The 16,053-nt window shown below is 30.7% G+C and overlaps 2 protein-coding genes and 3 long non-coding RNA genes across 8 annotated transcripts; 1 reads left to right on the top strand and 4 right to left on the bottom strand.

The window, feature by feature from the left end:
• Positions 1-92: 92 nt before the first annotated feature.
• LOC122712622 lies at positions 93-1,202 on the bottom strand. The gene has a single exon (XM_043932415.1). It carries the CDS (start codon positions 1,200-1,202, stop codon positions 93-95), a length of 1,110 nt encoding a protein of 369 aa, XP_043788350.1.
• A 5-nt stretch (positions 1,203-1,207) lies between these two features.
• Positions 1,208-2,835, top strand: LOC122712649. Of its 2 annotated transcripts, XM_043932454.1 has the most exons (3): positions 1,208-1,822; positions 1,897-2,037; positions 2,104-2,835. In XM_043932454.1, the coding sequence occupies exons 1-3, from the start codon at positions 1,480-1,482 to the stop codon at positions 2,253-2,255; spliced, it is 636 nt and encodes a 211-aa protein (XP_043788389.1). In that variant the 5' UTR covers positions 1,208-1,479; the 3' UTR covers positions 2,256-2,835. The 2 variants fall into 2 exon arrangements, with proteins under 2 accessions (XP_043788389.1, XP_043788388.1); XM_043932453.1 differs by having other exon boundaries at positions 1,209-1,822; positions 1,897-2,835.
• A 4,143-nt stretch (positions 2,836-6,978) lies between these two features.
• Positions 6,979-8,573, bottom strand: LOC122712677. Its single transcript, XR_006346385.1, has 3 exons — positions 8,137-8,573; positions 7,870-8,073; positions 6,979-7,715 (listed from the first exon to the last, which is right to left on the bottom strand). It is a non-coding gene; the product is annotated as an uncharacterized LOC122712677 (long non-coding RNA).
• A 771-nt stretch (positions 8,574-9,344) lies between these two features.
• LOC122712669 lies at positions 9,345-13,572 on the bottom strand. 2 transcript variants are annotated; one of them, XR_006346380.1, is made up of 4 exons: positions 13,027-13,572; positions 10,687-10,977; positions 10,499-10,579; positions 9,345-10,120 (listed from the first exon to the last, which is right to left on the bottom strand). It is a non-coding gene; the product is annotated as an uncharacterized LOC122712669 (long non-coding RNA). The 2 variants fall into 2 exon arrangements; XR_006346379.1 differs by lacking the exon at positions 13,027-13,572 and adding an exon at positions 11,128-11,261.
• Positions 13,573-14,982: 1,410 nt separating this feature from the next.
• LOC122712682 lies at positions 14,983-15,784 on the bottom strand. Of its 2 annotated transcripts, none has more exons than XR_006346386.1 (3): positions 15,611-15,784; positions 15,297-15,546; positions 14,983-15,214 (listed from the first exon to the last, which is right to left on the bottom strand). It is a non-coding gene; the product is annotated as an uncharacterized LOC122712682 (long non-coding RNA). The 2 variants fall into 2 exon arrangements; XR_006346387.1 differs by having other exon boundaries at positions 14,983-15,256; positions 15,346-15,546.
• Positions 15,785-16,053: the final 269 nt, after the last annotated feature.

The following is a 16,053-nucleotide window of genomic DNA, read 5'->3' as shown; positions in this document are numbered from 1 at the left end:
TTAACAAGAGAATATATGATATTTCAATTTAGAAATTTTATAAAATGGAAAATTTCTGTTTACTTATTCAAATATTTTTCATATTTTTATTTTTATAATTTTTCTATGATATTGCATTGCGCATTTGAAAAAATTAAAGAAGCATCTTCAATTATTTCATTTAATTCGTTTATGCATGCATCCAATCTTCTTTTTACATTTTTTGCATCAAATTTTGAATTCTTTAATAAATTAACTTTTTGTATTTTATTATGGAAATCTGAAATGAAATGGTTTCCACGAACTTCTGCGCCACCACCCATTCGATTTATTGAATATTTGAAAAGTTCACTTTCATCTTCCATATTGTCTACTAAATTTATTTTGTACTTATTGTTAGTCAATTCATTTTTCATTTTCGATTCAATTTTATTTTCTTGCGATTTTTCAGATTCAATTCCAATTAATTTACATGTGTAATTAACTTTTGCACATGTTATATTGTTTTCACTATTTGTCAAATCTTCTAACTGATATTTTTCGTCATTCTTTTGTTCTTTTGTATTTGTTAATTTTGTTATATTTACATCAGAATCTAAAGTTACAAAAAGATTAGTTTTCGATGAAAATTCTATTTTCTTATTTGGTTTTAAAACATTGTTATCCTTCATATATGATTCTATCTTGAAAAAATTTAAAAAAGATCGTTTCCTTTTACGATCCATTGTTAAGTCACACTGAGTTCCCTGAGAAATTTTCATCTTCCTTTCTTTTTCCATGTTTTCAAAAACAAACTCTGAATCTCTTACTTGTAATTTTTCACTTGTTAAAAGATTATTTAAATCTGTTATATAATTAGGTGCTTTATCATCAATTTTTTTATATTTTGTTTTATAATTATTTAATAAATTATTTTTTAAAAAACTTGCAAGAATATCTGATCTTTTTGAAAAAATAACTTTATCAAATTTTATATTACTTTGAGAAGTGTTAAAATCATTTTCAAAACTGAAAGACATGTTGCAAGCATTTTCAGTTTTTTTAAATAATTTCCTTTTTTTATCATAATTGACATTTTTTAAAGCACTGATTTCGTCTCGTAATTGTAGAATTTTATGATTTACAATAGTTATAATTTTCGCAATATCATTTAAATTGATTTCTTCATCTTGGACGTGACAACAACAACGATTTGTCGTTGATTGTTTTACATGTATTGACATTTCTATTAATATTTTTATATAACAGCATATTATATATTCAAAAGAAAATGCTTACAATAATAATGTATTTTGCCTTGTGAAGTGAAAAAAATTAATTTCTTCTTCTATGTTACATTAAGTGTTTACATTATTTCACGATGAAATTATAGGTTATGTTTGTGACATTACAATGAAGTAAATTCAGATTGGCGCGAAGTTCATCTGTTCTTGTATTTTAATTAAATACTAAAATAGATATGTATATATTTTTGGAATTGACAAATATGTTACATATTTTATGAAGTATAATATGTCCGAAAAATATGTGAAGGAAATTTTTGAGAAGCTTGATGAAATTGAGAAATTACATGCAAAACTGCGCAGTTTGGTGCCACGCGTAAAAAATAATGAATTAGAAATCACGGAAAACAAACAATCTGTTGCGAAAGAAACGAAAGAGAATAAACATTTACCAGAACAAAAAACTATCAATTTAAAATCAAGGATAAGAAAGTTATTCGGTAAAAAAACGAAACCTCAATTAATAAAATATTTTAAAAAGTTTAAAAATAATTCTAGCAATAAATGGAAAGAATTAAAAAATCGTTTAGCAACTCTAAACGAACCTGAAGTTATATTGGGTAAAAATTAATTACTCGTTTTGTAAAAGTAGATATACTTCATTTACTATAATTGTTTTTATTAAAATTTTCAGTAAGCAGAGCTTCTCAAGTATCAGATGGTGATATATCAAAATTAATTTCAGAAGAAAAATCTCCAAAAAAAAAGAGAAAATTATTTAAGAAAAAAAAATCGGCACCGCAAGATTTTCCAGATCAAGTTTTAAAACACTTAGGTTATTTTTATGATTCTAATCCAATTTTAAATGACTATATAGTATCAATGCATGATCATGGTTTAGGTAAAAATACACCTCATAAAGTGCAGAAAAAGGCACTTGTCCAAGACGAGGATACTGAAACATTAAAAATTGTTTCATCTGCAAGGAAAATCCCAACGACTCCCGATGGATTAAAATGGTCTTCATTACTCCGTCACAACCCGTCCCCATAAATTATCAGGAAAATATATTGACGTTCAATTAGAAATACAATACATATTTCTTTGATGAATTCTAAGATTAATGAAATAATATATTATGAATAATATATAAGCACCGTCATAAGAACTTAATTATAATAAGAAAAATAAGGCGTATGAAGTATGAAACATAGAATGCAATAAGAAGATTGATATTCCATAATTTTTTTTATATATATATATAAATATAATTTTTATTTTATTCATTTAAACTTATTTTGACACATCAAATATCATTTCGTAGTACTGTACTGTACTGCCATCTGAACCAGGATCGAGAATAAATATTTCCATGTGGTAGTACTCGAAGCAGCCCAATGAGAAAGAAACGGAAATGTTTGAAAGAAACCTTAGAGTACGTGGGCTGGCAGATGGGGGCACCGGAAAGGCGGATTCTACCGGAAGTCACGAAAGTTCAAACATAACATTACGATTACGAATAAATTTTTCGTTTTTAATTTATATCGAAATGAATCAAGTTTATTTATAAGATAGAAAAAAATATTCATATTTTAACATTAATTTTTATATCGAAACTTTTCATTTGTGCTTAATATTTTTTTAATTTAATTCTCTAATACTTTTTTCTTTTTCTTGCTGTTCTTTTTTTGTTATTGATACATTCTAATTTCAAAAATTAAAAAAAATATTAAAAATAATTTATGACTGTACATAATTTTAAAGTATTTTATAATACAATTGCAAATTCAATCTTGTTTGATGTACAATGACTAATCGATTTCAATGACAATCAGGTAAATTTAGATGTTGTTCCGTGATTTGCACGGATTCATATTGTATTGAAGACTATTGGAAATTTGACAAAAAAATTGAACTCATAATGTCATTTTCTACGATGTAAAAACTGGAACTCTGACTTGCGTATATTACATTTTTGTTTGAAGCAATGAACAATCAGCATTGGTAATGGTGTTTAACGGTTTTTCCTAGGAAAAAAAATGTTTTCAAGTATAAATGCAAGCGTTATAAATATTTATGTATATTAATAAACAAATAATCCTTTTTTAGGTAAAATCAATAAATTGAGTAATTTTTTGATTCTTTTTTAAGTTAAATTTAAAAAACTACTATGTTTTTATGTGTAATATTACCAATTATTTGTAAACATCCAATAATCAATGAATTGAATATTATTATTCTAAGAATAAGATTGAAACAAGGTAATAATAGAATAACTAGAATATTTAATAATAATTAGAATATTTCAAATATTCTTTTTTATTTATTAAAAAAATTTTTTATTAATAAAAAATTTGTAAATATTCCATGATATTCATTGTTATTGGACAAGTTCTAATTTGAAACTTGAAGATGTCTCAAAGTATATCACGATATCAGGAGGATAACAGAGCTTCGGTCCTAAAAACAAGAAATATCGATAAACAAACCGGTTACACTTAAACGAATCAGGTAAAAGTGCGAATAAACGAGCGTATGAAGAACGTGCCGCTGCCGTTCCTCATGTTCCTTCCTAGGCCCAGTGCTCGTTTTCCAGTCAACGACTTTGTCGGATGTGTTGCACATACGTGCACTGTTGCATACGGGAAATATGGCGTACCGCATACACGCACGTGGGTCGCGAAGGTGGGGCTATGCCTTGCAAGCTATTCCTGGAGTCGCAAGTAGCATAACAACACAGCCCTATACGACGCTATGTACTTATGTTTCGTTGCGGCCGAGAGATGGGGTGGTGGATTGATAACGCAACGACATCTTGAAATTCCTTGCTCTACTCTTCAGAAAATGTGATTCATGGAAACAATCTCCATATTCGTTTTCATTAATCGTCGATTTTAATTAGACGAAGAGAGAAAGGTATTTGTCGAGCCTAGGTTGAATATCCTATTAGTCAATCGTTTCGTCACTAATTTAAAGCGCACTTGATAATTCTAAGAATTACCATCACTGTTTCATTGGCTATTTATGGTGTGAATGGAAGGATAAGCAATTTTCCTTCAAGAATTTCGGTATCGAGCAAATGGACTACGTATATTTTAAACCTATATGATATTCATATCTGAACCTTTCTCAAGTAAAACAAAAAAGATTAGAACGTATGAATACCAAGTCTACGAATAAATTGAATAATTGTTTATAATGTGTTTACTAAATAGAAAGTTATTGTTAATGCATGGTAATGCATAATGAACAACTTATGGGATATTTCTAAGCACTTGACACAGCATTTCGAGGAATTTGAAAATCGCGAAACAACAGATTCACGAAGGGAAATTAATTTCATCGGCAAGGGGCACGCGACTTCTCGAGTCACACGGTATTCCTCTCTTTTCTCTTCTTTCCTCTATCGTCCTTTGCCCCGTCCCCACCATTCCACAGTTTTGTAATGCCTCTCTGTCTCTGGCACTTCCTGTGTTCCGCCACGTTCACCTGACTGCCGGCACCTGCCTTCATAACTATCTAGGTGTACACAGCGTATAGAAGCAAAGCGTGTATTCTATGGGACTTTAGTTTCTCCGCTCGTTTCATCGGCCACGGTGTACTCTCTGGCTTGTGCCTACTAGCGCACACATTCCACCTGGAAACACGTCGAGTTCGCTACACGCAGTCGATGTTACGCTGTCGTTCACCACGGCCGGACTATCGGAGCTTTTCCTCTCCCGTTGATAACAGTCACGCCTCGAACCGGCGAACCTGCGCCCGATCATTAGTGTCCTCCGCGACCACCGATAGTTCAATTTCTCCAGGATTACCATTGGAATCGAAAGGTTCGATTATTATAAATAATTCTATTTCTTCTTTCTTTGATATTTCTCTTTATTACCTCTTCTGATACCTGTGTCTTTGTAGAATTTTTCCAAAGAATAATCGAAGGGACCTATTACCTAGATTTTGAATAATAATAGGTATTGAAGGTCTATCGCGATCCTCGAAATCCATTGTGATCTTTCTTGAAAGGAAGCATAGTTCGGATCTATATTTGAATTTCTATTGGAATAGAATTTCTGTTGGATCATTGTTATTGATATTGTTTAATAAGCGACGTTTTTATTTTTCATGTTCTGATTGAGAAGAAGGAAGAATAGATTGTGGAACGTTTCAACAAGGATGGCATAGAAGATTTGAAATAGCTGAGGGAGCGTGCCGAACGATCCTTTTCCATTTTACGAGCCGAGATCTCAACTCGATATTCGCGAATTCTTGCGATAGTGAAGGATTTGTTTAGTGTAATAATTCGTTTCTCGAAGCCGAAAGGTGAATCTTCACTGTAAAGTGAACTGTTTGCATGTGCAGCTGATTCCTTTATCAGCTCAGTTGGCTTCAGTGCTTTATAATGTCATCTGGATTTCGTAGCCGGTGAGTAATTCTTGTATTGTAAGTTTCTTAATAAAACCAATATTCTGATTTTTCTATTATTACATCTATGGTAGATTAAAATTAAAAATTTTAAAAAAATTTTTCTCTCACATAATTATCGATTAAAATCGATAGATTTTATATCTCTTTTTCATTACTATTTTTGTTTTCTAATATTTGAAAAATTATTAATTGCAAGTAAGAACTGTTACCTTAGGATTTAAAGATATTAGAGAGTGCCATAAAACATTCACGATCGATAGAGGTGATTATTGATGGAAAATCCCAGACTCCTGATTTGAAAAACAAATTTCGGATATTACTAGTCAGGACAGGTAGAAAAACCTATTGAAACAATGGGCTCGTGCGTTTCTTCTCATAGGCGGCTGTAATGGCGTTCCTCTTGGCGTGAATACGCACGTGTTCCGGCCGCGTTCCAAGAGCGAGCAATTTCGATTCTTCCATAGCTTTCCCACAACGATCCTCTTCTTGAAACTTTATTCGCTTGAAATAACTCCAGAGGAAATTCTAAACACGTTAAAGTATTATTATCATAATAATTCTTATTTCTTCTCTCGTCAAGTGAAAGAAAGTGAAGAAACTATTTTTACTTTCAGAAACTTATTTCTTTTAATTCATAACCATTCTTCGATTCAATCTAATTCTCTTTTTTTTTACAATAAACGAGCCTTCATTTCTATATACATTCCATTCTCAACATTGATTTTATTCCATTCTTTTATTCGACAAGAAATTTTAATATCGTCAATTAAAATTATTCGAATTGTACGCGTACCAATATTCGATCTTATTAATTGCCGACTAATAATTGTTAAATTGCATCGATCGATTTAATGCATAGTATCGTAACAAGGATGCATACTGATATATAAACTGGAACGGTGAATTATTAATTCGAAACAATCCGATTGACGAGGGAGAATAATGAGGCCGCATGCATCAACCGTTCTCCCGACTGTTTACTTATTGCCGCGTGTGCTATTACAAAGGAACTCGGTATCTACCTTCGTTTCTCGGCTACTGGCTGCTAAGTGGCTCGTTTCAATGGAAAATACGCCGCTAATAAACGTTAATTTAATCGTATCGAATGTAATAGGTATCCGTTATTAACAACTTTTTATTAACAAGGATTTTAGTTTCGATCATTTTACAATTTTCAATTCATATATGGATTCTGAAGAGGAAGTAGAATTCTCGATTGAAATCCCTTTCATAATTTCGAGAATCGAATTTTTTTTAATTTAATTCATTAATTTGAAATTAATTCTACAAATATGAAAAATAATTTTATTTAATAGATTTTTTTGATTTTTTTGATTAATCTTGTATCATCAAAAACTCTACATTAATTAATTTTTCTTGAATCATAAGTTGTTTTAATTAATCACAAAATTTAAAGATGATTCAAGAATATTTGCATAATTTTAATTAAAACCTTATTTTCTTCGCAACGCTGTTTTTCTCTAAAGTAAAATTTTGTATTCCTACGAATATACAATCGATATGATTTCGATGAATGGAGAAAGAAAGAAGAAAAATTAATAAGAATAATATTAAAGTGTGGGATGGCAAGAGTGCATCCGATGACATTTTCCTCGTGGCACGTTCACGCCTATCTGGTGGCAGAATCGCGCGCGTGCATACGAACGCTTCGTTACATTCTCGAAGACAACCTCGAGGCCAGGATCTCCGACTTTCTCTCATCTCCGTGCATCCATCTTAGGTGTGCGGTTGCATATGCACGGAATGCTGCTGCTGACCGATAAATACCCGTGACGATCAAAGCGATCAAAGATTGATCGATTACCCAGTCTCTTTTTATGGCGCCTTCTAAATGTTTCCACGAATGGTATTCGATTCGATTTAAATTGCTTCTGAAATTTTAGGAATGTTGAATTTTTCATCCTTTCTTTATTATGTGAATGCATAATAAATCGTATCAAAGTCTATTTTATCCTCTTTCCTTTGAATTCTAATTTGAATATTTTAGTTAGATTTAGCTTCTTTGGGACGAAAAAATTTCAGAGTTAACTCCGATTCAAGATCCCCAAAAATCGTAGGAGTTTTTAAAATATTCTAGAATAAGAAAATGTTACATTAGTAAAAGTAAAAAGAGCGATAATTTAATTCGATAAAATAAGAATTCTATTTTTTTAAACTTATTAGCGAATTTAAGTTGCTAAACCTTATAAGAATTCTTCGTGTTACGTTTAACCGAGTTTCAACATACCTGCTTAAGGTGAATGAATTAGTATGAAAGGGAGAACACCGAATTCCAGCGCATACTTGTACATATATGCGAATAGGAGAAGGGTCTGTAATTCCAAGTACCACCTGCTCCGATCGTAGATTCAACATCGCATATCCTATTTTATTTCTTTTTCATTTCGAATATTCCGATTCTTTGGAATTCTTTAAGAAAAAAAAATATTCTCTGGAAAAGATTAATAACAATTTTAAATTACGTTAATTTTGAATAACATTAAAATCGATGTACCTCGAGATATTCATAAGATATATCTGATTATTAAATTAATCAATTTTTAAACATTTTATTTAAAAAACACTTTGAAGAATATAAAGACGACATTATGAGTACTTCTTCATCTTTTTTTTCATTTGGGCGACATTTAACAGACCTTGGGCGAGTTTATGCAAAATTGGAAATCACCGTGAATACTAAAACTGCTTGGAGACGTGTTACTCTCATCGCTAGTCCCCGATGCATCGTGGCTGCAGCTGCCCGCTCTGTGTGACAGCTGCAGCTTTTTACTCACTGCACTGGTTACTCTGGTTTCCATGTGCGGAAGACGTCGGACACGTTGTATGTAGTATGATCGTGCTGGTCGCACGCCACTGGCCGATAAAAAGACCGTGGAAAAAGAGAGGGAAACGACGCAATATGATATCCTATTACACATATAAATTATAACAATATATAATTACCGTAGACAACTTTTTGATTCTCCAGCCATGTCGATTGATCTTAAGGATTGGTTACTTGTATGGAAATGATCAAATAAATTTCCACGTAATTTGTGTTTACGAATTTCATCGTGCACATTGATGCGTTATTTGTGGATCTTTTAGAAAATAATAACGCGAGAAAGCGTATTAATTCCATGCGTTGTTTGCAACTCGTAGTCCTTGAAGCTGTGTATTTCGATAAAGGTATTTAATATTTCGATATTTCATGTAGTGAGCGACGTATCACGATATTCTATATCCTGTTTATTGCAAATTAGTTGGAATCGAAAGATAAAGTTTCATTGTAGGACATGTATATTGAATACTTGTTAATGAGAAAGATATGTTAAAATAGAATTTTGTTGAAACAAAATTGATTTCTTGTTTTGATTATAAATTAAGATTTTTGTATGTTCCATTGTCATTATATTATCATAATATTGTAATAACAATATTTTAATAATTATAATATTCTCCAGTAATTATCTCAATTTTCTATAACTTTTCAAATTTTAATTTTATGAAATTATATATGTCTTATATATGTTAATGATCCTGTGATCAGATTGCGACAAAAGTAAATTTATTCGATAATTTCATTTAATAGACAATGGGCATTGTTAATTGTTATATAAGATAATCATTCGACGATATGAATGTTGATTCATAATAATTACCATAGTACCAATTCATTCCAAATTTGAACAGACACATTATCCAAAAATCTTCTTATCAAAGTTTTTGAACTTATTCACATTATCTCATTATTATTCATATTATCAATTCAACGAATACAACATTTCACATAACAGCACTCAATCAAAGCAGTGAACAGTATTTAAAATCTTCTATGTTAAATTATTCGCAAATTCACTTCAAAAAGAATAATCGAATTCTGGATAATTTTGAACAGCACCCAGAAACGTGTACCAAAGCTCGACATGGGTATGAGAGACATCTGGCCAGTGATCCATCCGAAAATGCACCAGATGCAGGTGCATCCTCGATCCGTGCAAGCGGCGCGTTTCTCTGTGATTTCATCGTTATTTTGTCCAGTCGAGTTGAGTTCGAAAGGTTTCTTTCCACGTTGGAAATTGGAGGTGATTTCACAGTTGAGGCGAACAGATGTTGTGCACGCTTTCGAAGATGTTCAACGTCTGAGAATATCATTGATTCAGATTTCGCTTTTCCTTCTACGTAAAATTGAATTGCTCGTGGAAATGTTATAATCAGTTATCTAGATCGAGATACTGATAGTTTAGATCGATGGAAAAAAGGAAACGGAATGGCGGTCGAATATTCATGATCCTTAATTACACGTTGGTAGATGAAGATCGAAATAAGAGAAAGATGTCGTGTGATGATAAATTGTTGACTGATTCTTTTGTGATGTTAGGTAAATTGAGGGAAATACTTGCTGAAATTTCCTGTTGAGAATTATAGAAGGTGAATTTGTACCATCTTTTAGTTGTTGTGTAACTTTTTTTAATTCTTCTATCCATGTCTGTGCATCACTAGAAAATTTAATTTTAAATGAGTAATAAAGAAAAAAAGATATGATAAAAATAAATGACCGAAAAAAATCGAAAAAAAAATTTTATAGAATTGAATAAAAGCAATAAAATGGAAAAATCAAAAAAAAAATTTAAAGATTAGAATTAATAGATGGAGGATTGAAAAATGAAGAATAAATAAAATTATGAATTGATTAAAGAATTTTTTAATTTTTCCATGTATATATAATCTTAGATAATAAAATTACCTGATTTCTCAAATTAAAATTCATATCCAACATAATTGAATTTAATTTTAATTTAATTTAATTTAACATAATTTAACTTCTTAAATTATACATGGTGGAAAAATTAAAAAAAGCAAATTAAGTTCATTACCCATGAATGGTAGAAATTTATGTAATAACTTATGCGTGCCCTCGTAAAACAAGCAACGAATAAACAGAATGTATTTTCCTTCTGAAAAAATAGTCAAAGAAATAATATAACTGCGTTTCTCGTTTCGCTCGCCGAGTGAACGACGTGAATTCGAATTAACCGTTGTTTTATGCGAATAGCTGACGCACTTGCAGCACGAATGGATATATTCGAGAAGGTTGGTTGGAGGTTGAGACACAAGATGAACTGGTGCCTATCCTTTCACTTGGCCGTTTTGTGATACGAACCTCCCTACTTGCGAATGGTACTTAAACGTGTGTGCGTCCGTTTATCCTTAAGGCCGATTACACAACCAAGCGAATACAGGGTGTCCCGTTTGCTCGGAATTCCTGCCACTTTCCCGATATGGGATCTAACATCTCAAGGATTTTGCTCGTTGCAACGTTATCTCGAACTGGAGAAATTTTCATTGATGAAACCTTAAAAAGAGAAATATCGAGGTTTTTAAAGAAAGATCAAATTTGTAATTTTATTAGAATCATTCAATTATTCTAATTTTTGATTGTTTTGAATCTTTTGATTGAAAAATTAGAACATTTATGATATTTATTAACAGTTTAATTATATACTCGAGATTCATGAGATGTTTGGATATATTAGAGAAAGAGAATTTTTGATTCTTCTACTTCTTCGTTGTTTAAATAACAAATAAACCACCCTATATATATTTTCAGTTAAAGTTCATCAAACCCGTAACAACTTTCATCATCCTCTTTCACAAAATATTCACTCGAATACTGACAAACATACCGATGATAATAAACATCGAAAAAACTTTTTAGGTTAGGATTTTGTCGAATTGGAAACAAAGAGTTCTGACAAATTAGGACAATGCAAGTTCCCAGAGACGCTCAAGGTAATGGAAAATCATTATATAGTAGCTCCATGAACTAACGACTTTCTTAAATATATTGCTTAAAGGCAAGAAGATGCACTTAAAGCCATTTGTTGAGAATTCGCCTGTAAGTTGTCAGTACTGCTTTCGTGTTAATAGCTCAAGTGGAATGCATAGATTCCATGGACAAACTTGAAACTTTGTGTGGATGTCACATTGAGATTTATTTCTCGTATGCGAGAAAAGAAGATCGAAAAATTTTGAAGAATTATCGACTCAACGAAATATTAGATTATCCAATTGGAAAAGGATGAGTTTCATAACAACTACCGTGTGATGAGCCGGTTACAATGTAATTGCGCCGGATAACCGGCCAATCTCTTGAAACCGGTCGTAATAGTTTCGACTTCCGGTTTCCCGCCGGATCAACCGAATCACTATAGCTTTTGTCAATAATGAATTAATGAAAAACATCATCTTGAATTCGAGTATTGGATCGTGTAAAAATTTAATTATCTATCTTCTTATTACACTTATTTTTTGCATTGTATCAATTTGATATCAAGAGATAAATTAAATTGAAAAAAAAAATAAATAAAATTAATAAGTAATGAAACTCAATAAATCCAAAAAATAATATATTTCGAAGTATGTAATGAATTCGAAGTAACAGGAAGTTTCAGAAGTAACTGGAAGCAATTGATAAATTGAAATCGATTTATTTCAAAAAACTGATAAATTCAGAAATGTCTTGCCTCGAAATTATTTAATGAATTCAAGATGATTTAACTTCAGAGTAATAAATTTGAATGGTATTACGAATTGCAAAAATTGAGGTTAATTAACGCTCATTATGATATATTTTATAATTATTAATTAAGGTTAAGACGTTAAATTTAGAAGTGGAAATGATCTCTAAATTATTAGTAGCTAAATGATTTAATTAATTTCGAAAGAGATCTAAACGTTTATTTTTATTTTAACAATTAAATAAATTATTATTAATATCTTGATATAATCATATTGAATTTCGTATTCATTTTTATTGATCGTTTTCCAATGCGATTTCAGATTTAACCTTTTCTCCAAAATACTTAAGTTAATTAAAGCCATTTAACAAGAAAATTCGATCGAACTGAATAAGAATGAATCTCTTTGCATTTAAGTAGCCTATTAATTCCTTAGTTCAAACGAAAAAAATAATTGATATACCAAAATAAACTTTTGCTAATTGTTTCGATAAACTATTTTAATAATACTTTAATCTGCACAATATATATATATACTGTCTATTTCATTTCCATATATCTTTCTAAGAATTAACTTTTCAATTTGGCTGTCATAAAAATCAATATTATCACAATTTATTCCTCATACATTCATAAAAATCTCCTCTAAAAATAGAAAATATTCATTTAAAGATTTTCTGATCATTTAAAGAGTCAGGAAACACCATTCACAAGAACTTACACATTATACGAAAGAATATTCAAATATAAAAACCGTATTCAAATATAAAAATCTCAATAAAAATTTCTTATAGACGATGTGTCAATGTGACGTAACAATACCAATCTATTATTATTCCCCATAAATACCGGAGAACACGAAACAAAGAATAAATCTTCCGTACCTGCAATTAACGACGAGAATATTTATGTTCCTCCGTCATTATACACGTACACCATCGAGTCGCGAAGAACCCTCGGGATACACGTGATACGTGACTACGTATACTCATCCAGGACCACGAGATTTCCCCTTCCAGGTGTCTGAAAGGGAGCAGATGTGCACGTGGACGCAGGAAGTTTAGTTTTACAGAAGGAGCAGCTGACCTACACCGCGCATTCCTCGTGCAAGAGGATGGTCTCGGTGGTTGGCTTCGAAAAAGGGGGTTGATTGCCCCGTGGAGCTAGGTACGGCCTAGATATACACCCACATGTTGGCGCGGAAAGGAAAGGGGGCCCCCTATTTGAGAAACCACTTTATTAATGTGCACGTTCATTTCCTCAATGCATACTTTTATTTCATGTTTTAAGGGATGCTTATTTGACATGGGAAATAAGCTCCCTTTTTTCTTTTTTTTCTAAATCGTTTGTGAGAATATTGTTGTTTCCTTTAAAATCGAAAATTTACGATTATTTTTATTTTTCATTTTTTTTTCATTGGTTGCTGTAGATTTTTGAAATGAATTGTATATTTGCTTTTATTTGTATTGCTTTTATATGTATTATATATGAAATAATATATACGTGAGTCGTCTTTGATTAAACTTTTCAAACGAAATGTTTTTTTTCACTTTTCATTATAAACATATTAAGAAAAATTCAAAATTATATGATGCTTTCGTTTATACGAAATATAACATGTGTTATTATGAATTAATATATTAAAAAATTAAAAGAAAATTAAGAATCCATCATTATAAATTCTTATTATATAATATGCTTCTTATCTTATAAAGTTTATAAGTTATTGATTATCTTATTTCCAAACATTCTTATTTATTGTCAATATCCAAAACATTAATATCATTATCATCACATATCATTAGAAGCGTGCATATATAATTTTTTTTCCACCTTAAATTAAATAAATTCTTTTAAATTCCAAATTTTCTGCCATTATTATCTGAAAAATATAACCAAGCTGGAGAAAAAAAATAGAAAAATTTTTCAAAGAATTTCCTCCAGGAAATTCACAAGATTAAAGCTAAAACTAAAGAATTAAATCAATGGTCTCTATAAGATAGTTTTTACCTCAATTTTGGAATGGACCGGAATGAGAACACGAGGCAGAAGTTAGACCATGAGAACGAGGTAATGGCATACGAGAGGAGAAGGTGGCAGAGGTGGGTGAAGAGGATGAGGAGGAGGCAGAAAAGCTGCCGGTCAGATTGTGAGCCAAGCGAGGAGGGTTGCAGCTGCTGTGACAGCTGCAGACTTCCCAATATTATTCGCTGGGCCGCTCCTATCCTCCGAATGGTCCCTCACGTAGCTTCTCCAGGTGCTGCTCGCATCGGCGCCTCGAAAAATCCTTCTTTGTTCGAGCTGAATGCTCTATGTGTTGTCTGCCCTGTTCAATATCGATCTGGGATGAATTTTTATTGATTTCATGTATTATATTGTGATGTGAAGAAAATTTATTTTTATTCCTGAAGCATGTATTAAAAATTATTTTCTGAAGAGATATTATACTTCATCTTTCTGTATGTTTGTATCAAGGAATTTTTTATTATTTGAAGTTTATGTAGAAAATGGAATATATTAAAAATTTGTTTTATTTGTTTTTTTGAGATGTTTTGCAATATATGTTATGTGTGAGGAATATTGATTAGGAATTTCAAAGCAAGATTGATTTTCCATTGAATATTTATATTTAAATTTTTTAATAAATATATAATATTTAATGTGAAATAATTTTATTCACCTCAAAAATTACTTCATTATCGATTATCAATCGATTGCAATACAAAAAAAATTTATTTTTCTCCTTAAAGAGACATTCGTTCTCTTTTAACTCATAATTCACAATTTTTTTTTAAACATTTTAAAATATTCCTTTCTATATAATTATCTCTATTAATATTATTTTTGATTCCAAGTTGATTAGTTTTAAAATATATATACATACATCAGTTATAAAAAACATATTCAGTGCACGAATTATTGCGTAACCATCAACATATTCAGGTCGGTAGCTCGACCTTTCCCCAGTATGTACCTGTGCCGGATGCAAAACTGGACTAAACGTCAAGGAAACGTATGCTTACTACTGAACCTACGTAATCGCGATTTCCCTCGTGATTACAAAAACGTACACTAGAAATCCATGGAAAAATCATGAAACTGTCAGTTTCAAACCTGTTGACGATAAAAAGAACTATTATGATTTCGAACTTACAATATGGATTGTAGTTTGATAACTTGTAACATGTTTGACAACTTTCTACTTTGTTTTTTATTTAGAAAAACGATGGTGAATCATTAAATTCTCATTCGAATCGCTCCATTTCCGTTTATCGACATGTAATCGAGTTGGTTTAGAATAGATCGAGATGATAAAAAGATGCCGATGAGAGGACGGTTTTTCTGAGTTCCGGTTGCATTGAGATATTCTGTATGCTGGCGGTTCTGATAAGTCAGCATCTGGTCTGGAAATCGGAGAAACTGGTTATTAAGGATATCGGATCCCTTGACACGAGAAACGTTACGCACCAATTACATTAGTGTTCGATATTTCATCGCAAAAGTGGCCTGAATGATATTGTTGGAAAATGCAACGGTCTGCACTATATTTCTTCATATTAGATCCAAATAGAAAACGAATAATTTTTCATGAAAATTTTCTTTTGATTCAGGATATCTTGTTTTTTTATAATGAAATATTTGATTTTGTAATTTATAATTCATGTACACATATGGAAGTTCTTTTCAATTATCCTTATGTAGCTAGAAAAAAAATCTTAAAATATATATATAGAATGTATATGTGTATAGAAAAAAAATTAGGATTTCATAAAATAATACTACCTTGAAATTTCTTTAAAAAATAATTTCTTATATCTCTTATCATTAATATAACTTTGTAATATGATCGATCATCGATATCTAAAATGATTCATCTTTTATTTAATATATTATACACTTTAATATATTAT

Source organism: Apis laboriosa, unplaced genomic scaffold (genome assembly GCF_014066325.1).
Source record: "Apis laboriosa isolate Shangri-la unplaced genomic scaffold, ASM1406632v1 scaffold204_cov149, whole genome shotgun sequence".
Classification (NCBI taxonomy): Eukaryota; Metazoa; Arthropoda; class Insecta; order Hymenoptera; family Apidae; genus Apis; species Apis laboriosa.
This window is presented reverse-complemented; position numbering and strand designations above follow the sequence as displayed.

Coding starts and splice junctions, on each gene's coding strand:
- LOC122712622 (XM_043932415.1), bottom strand. CDS start 1,202: ATGTCAATACATGTAAAACAATCAACGACAAATCGTTGTTGTTGTCAC.
- LOC122712649 (XM_043932453.1), top strand. CDS start 1,480: ATGAAGTATAATATGTCCGAAAAATATGTGAAGGAAATTTTTGAGAAG. Junction 1,823..1,896: donor CGAACCTGAAGTTATATTGG/GTAAAAATTAAT, acceptor TAAAATTTTCAG/TAAGCAGAGCTTCTCAAGTA.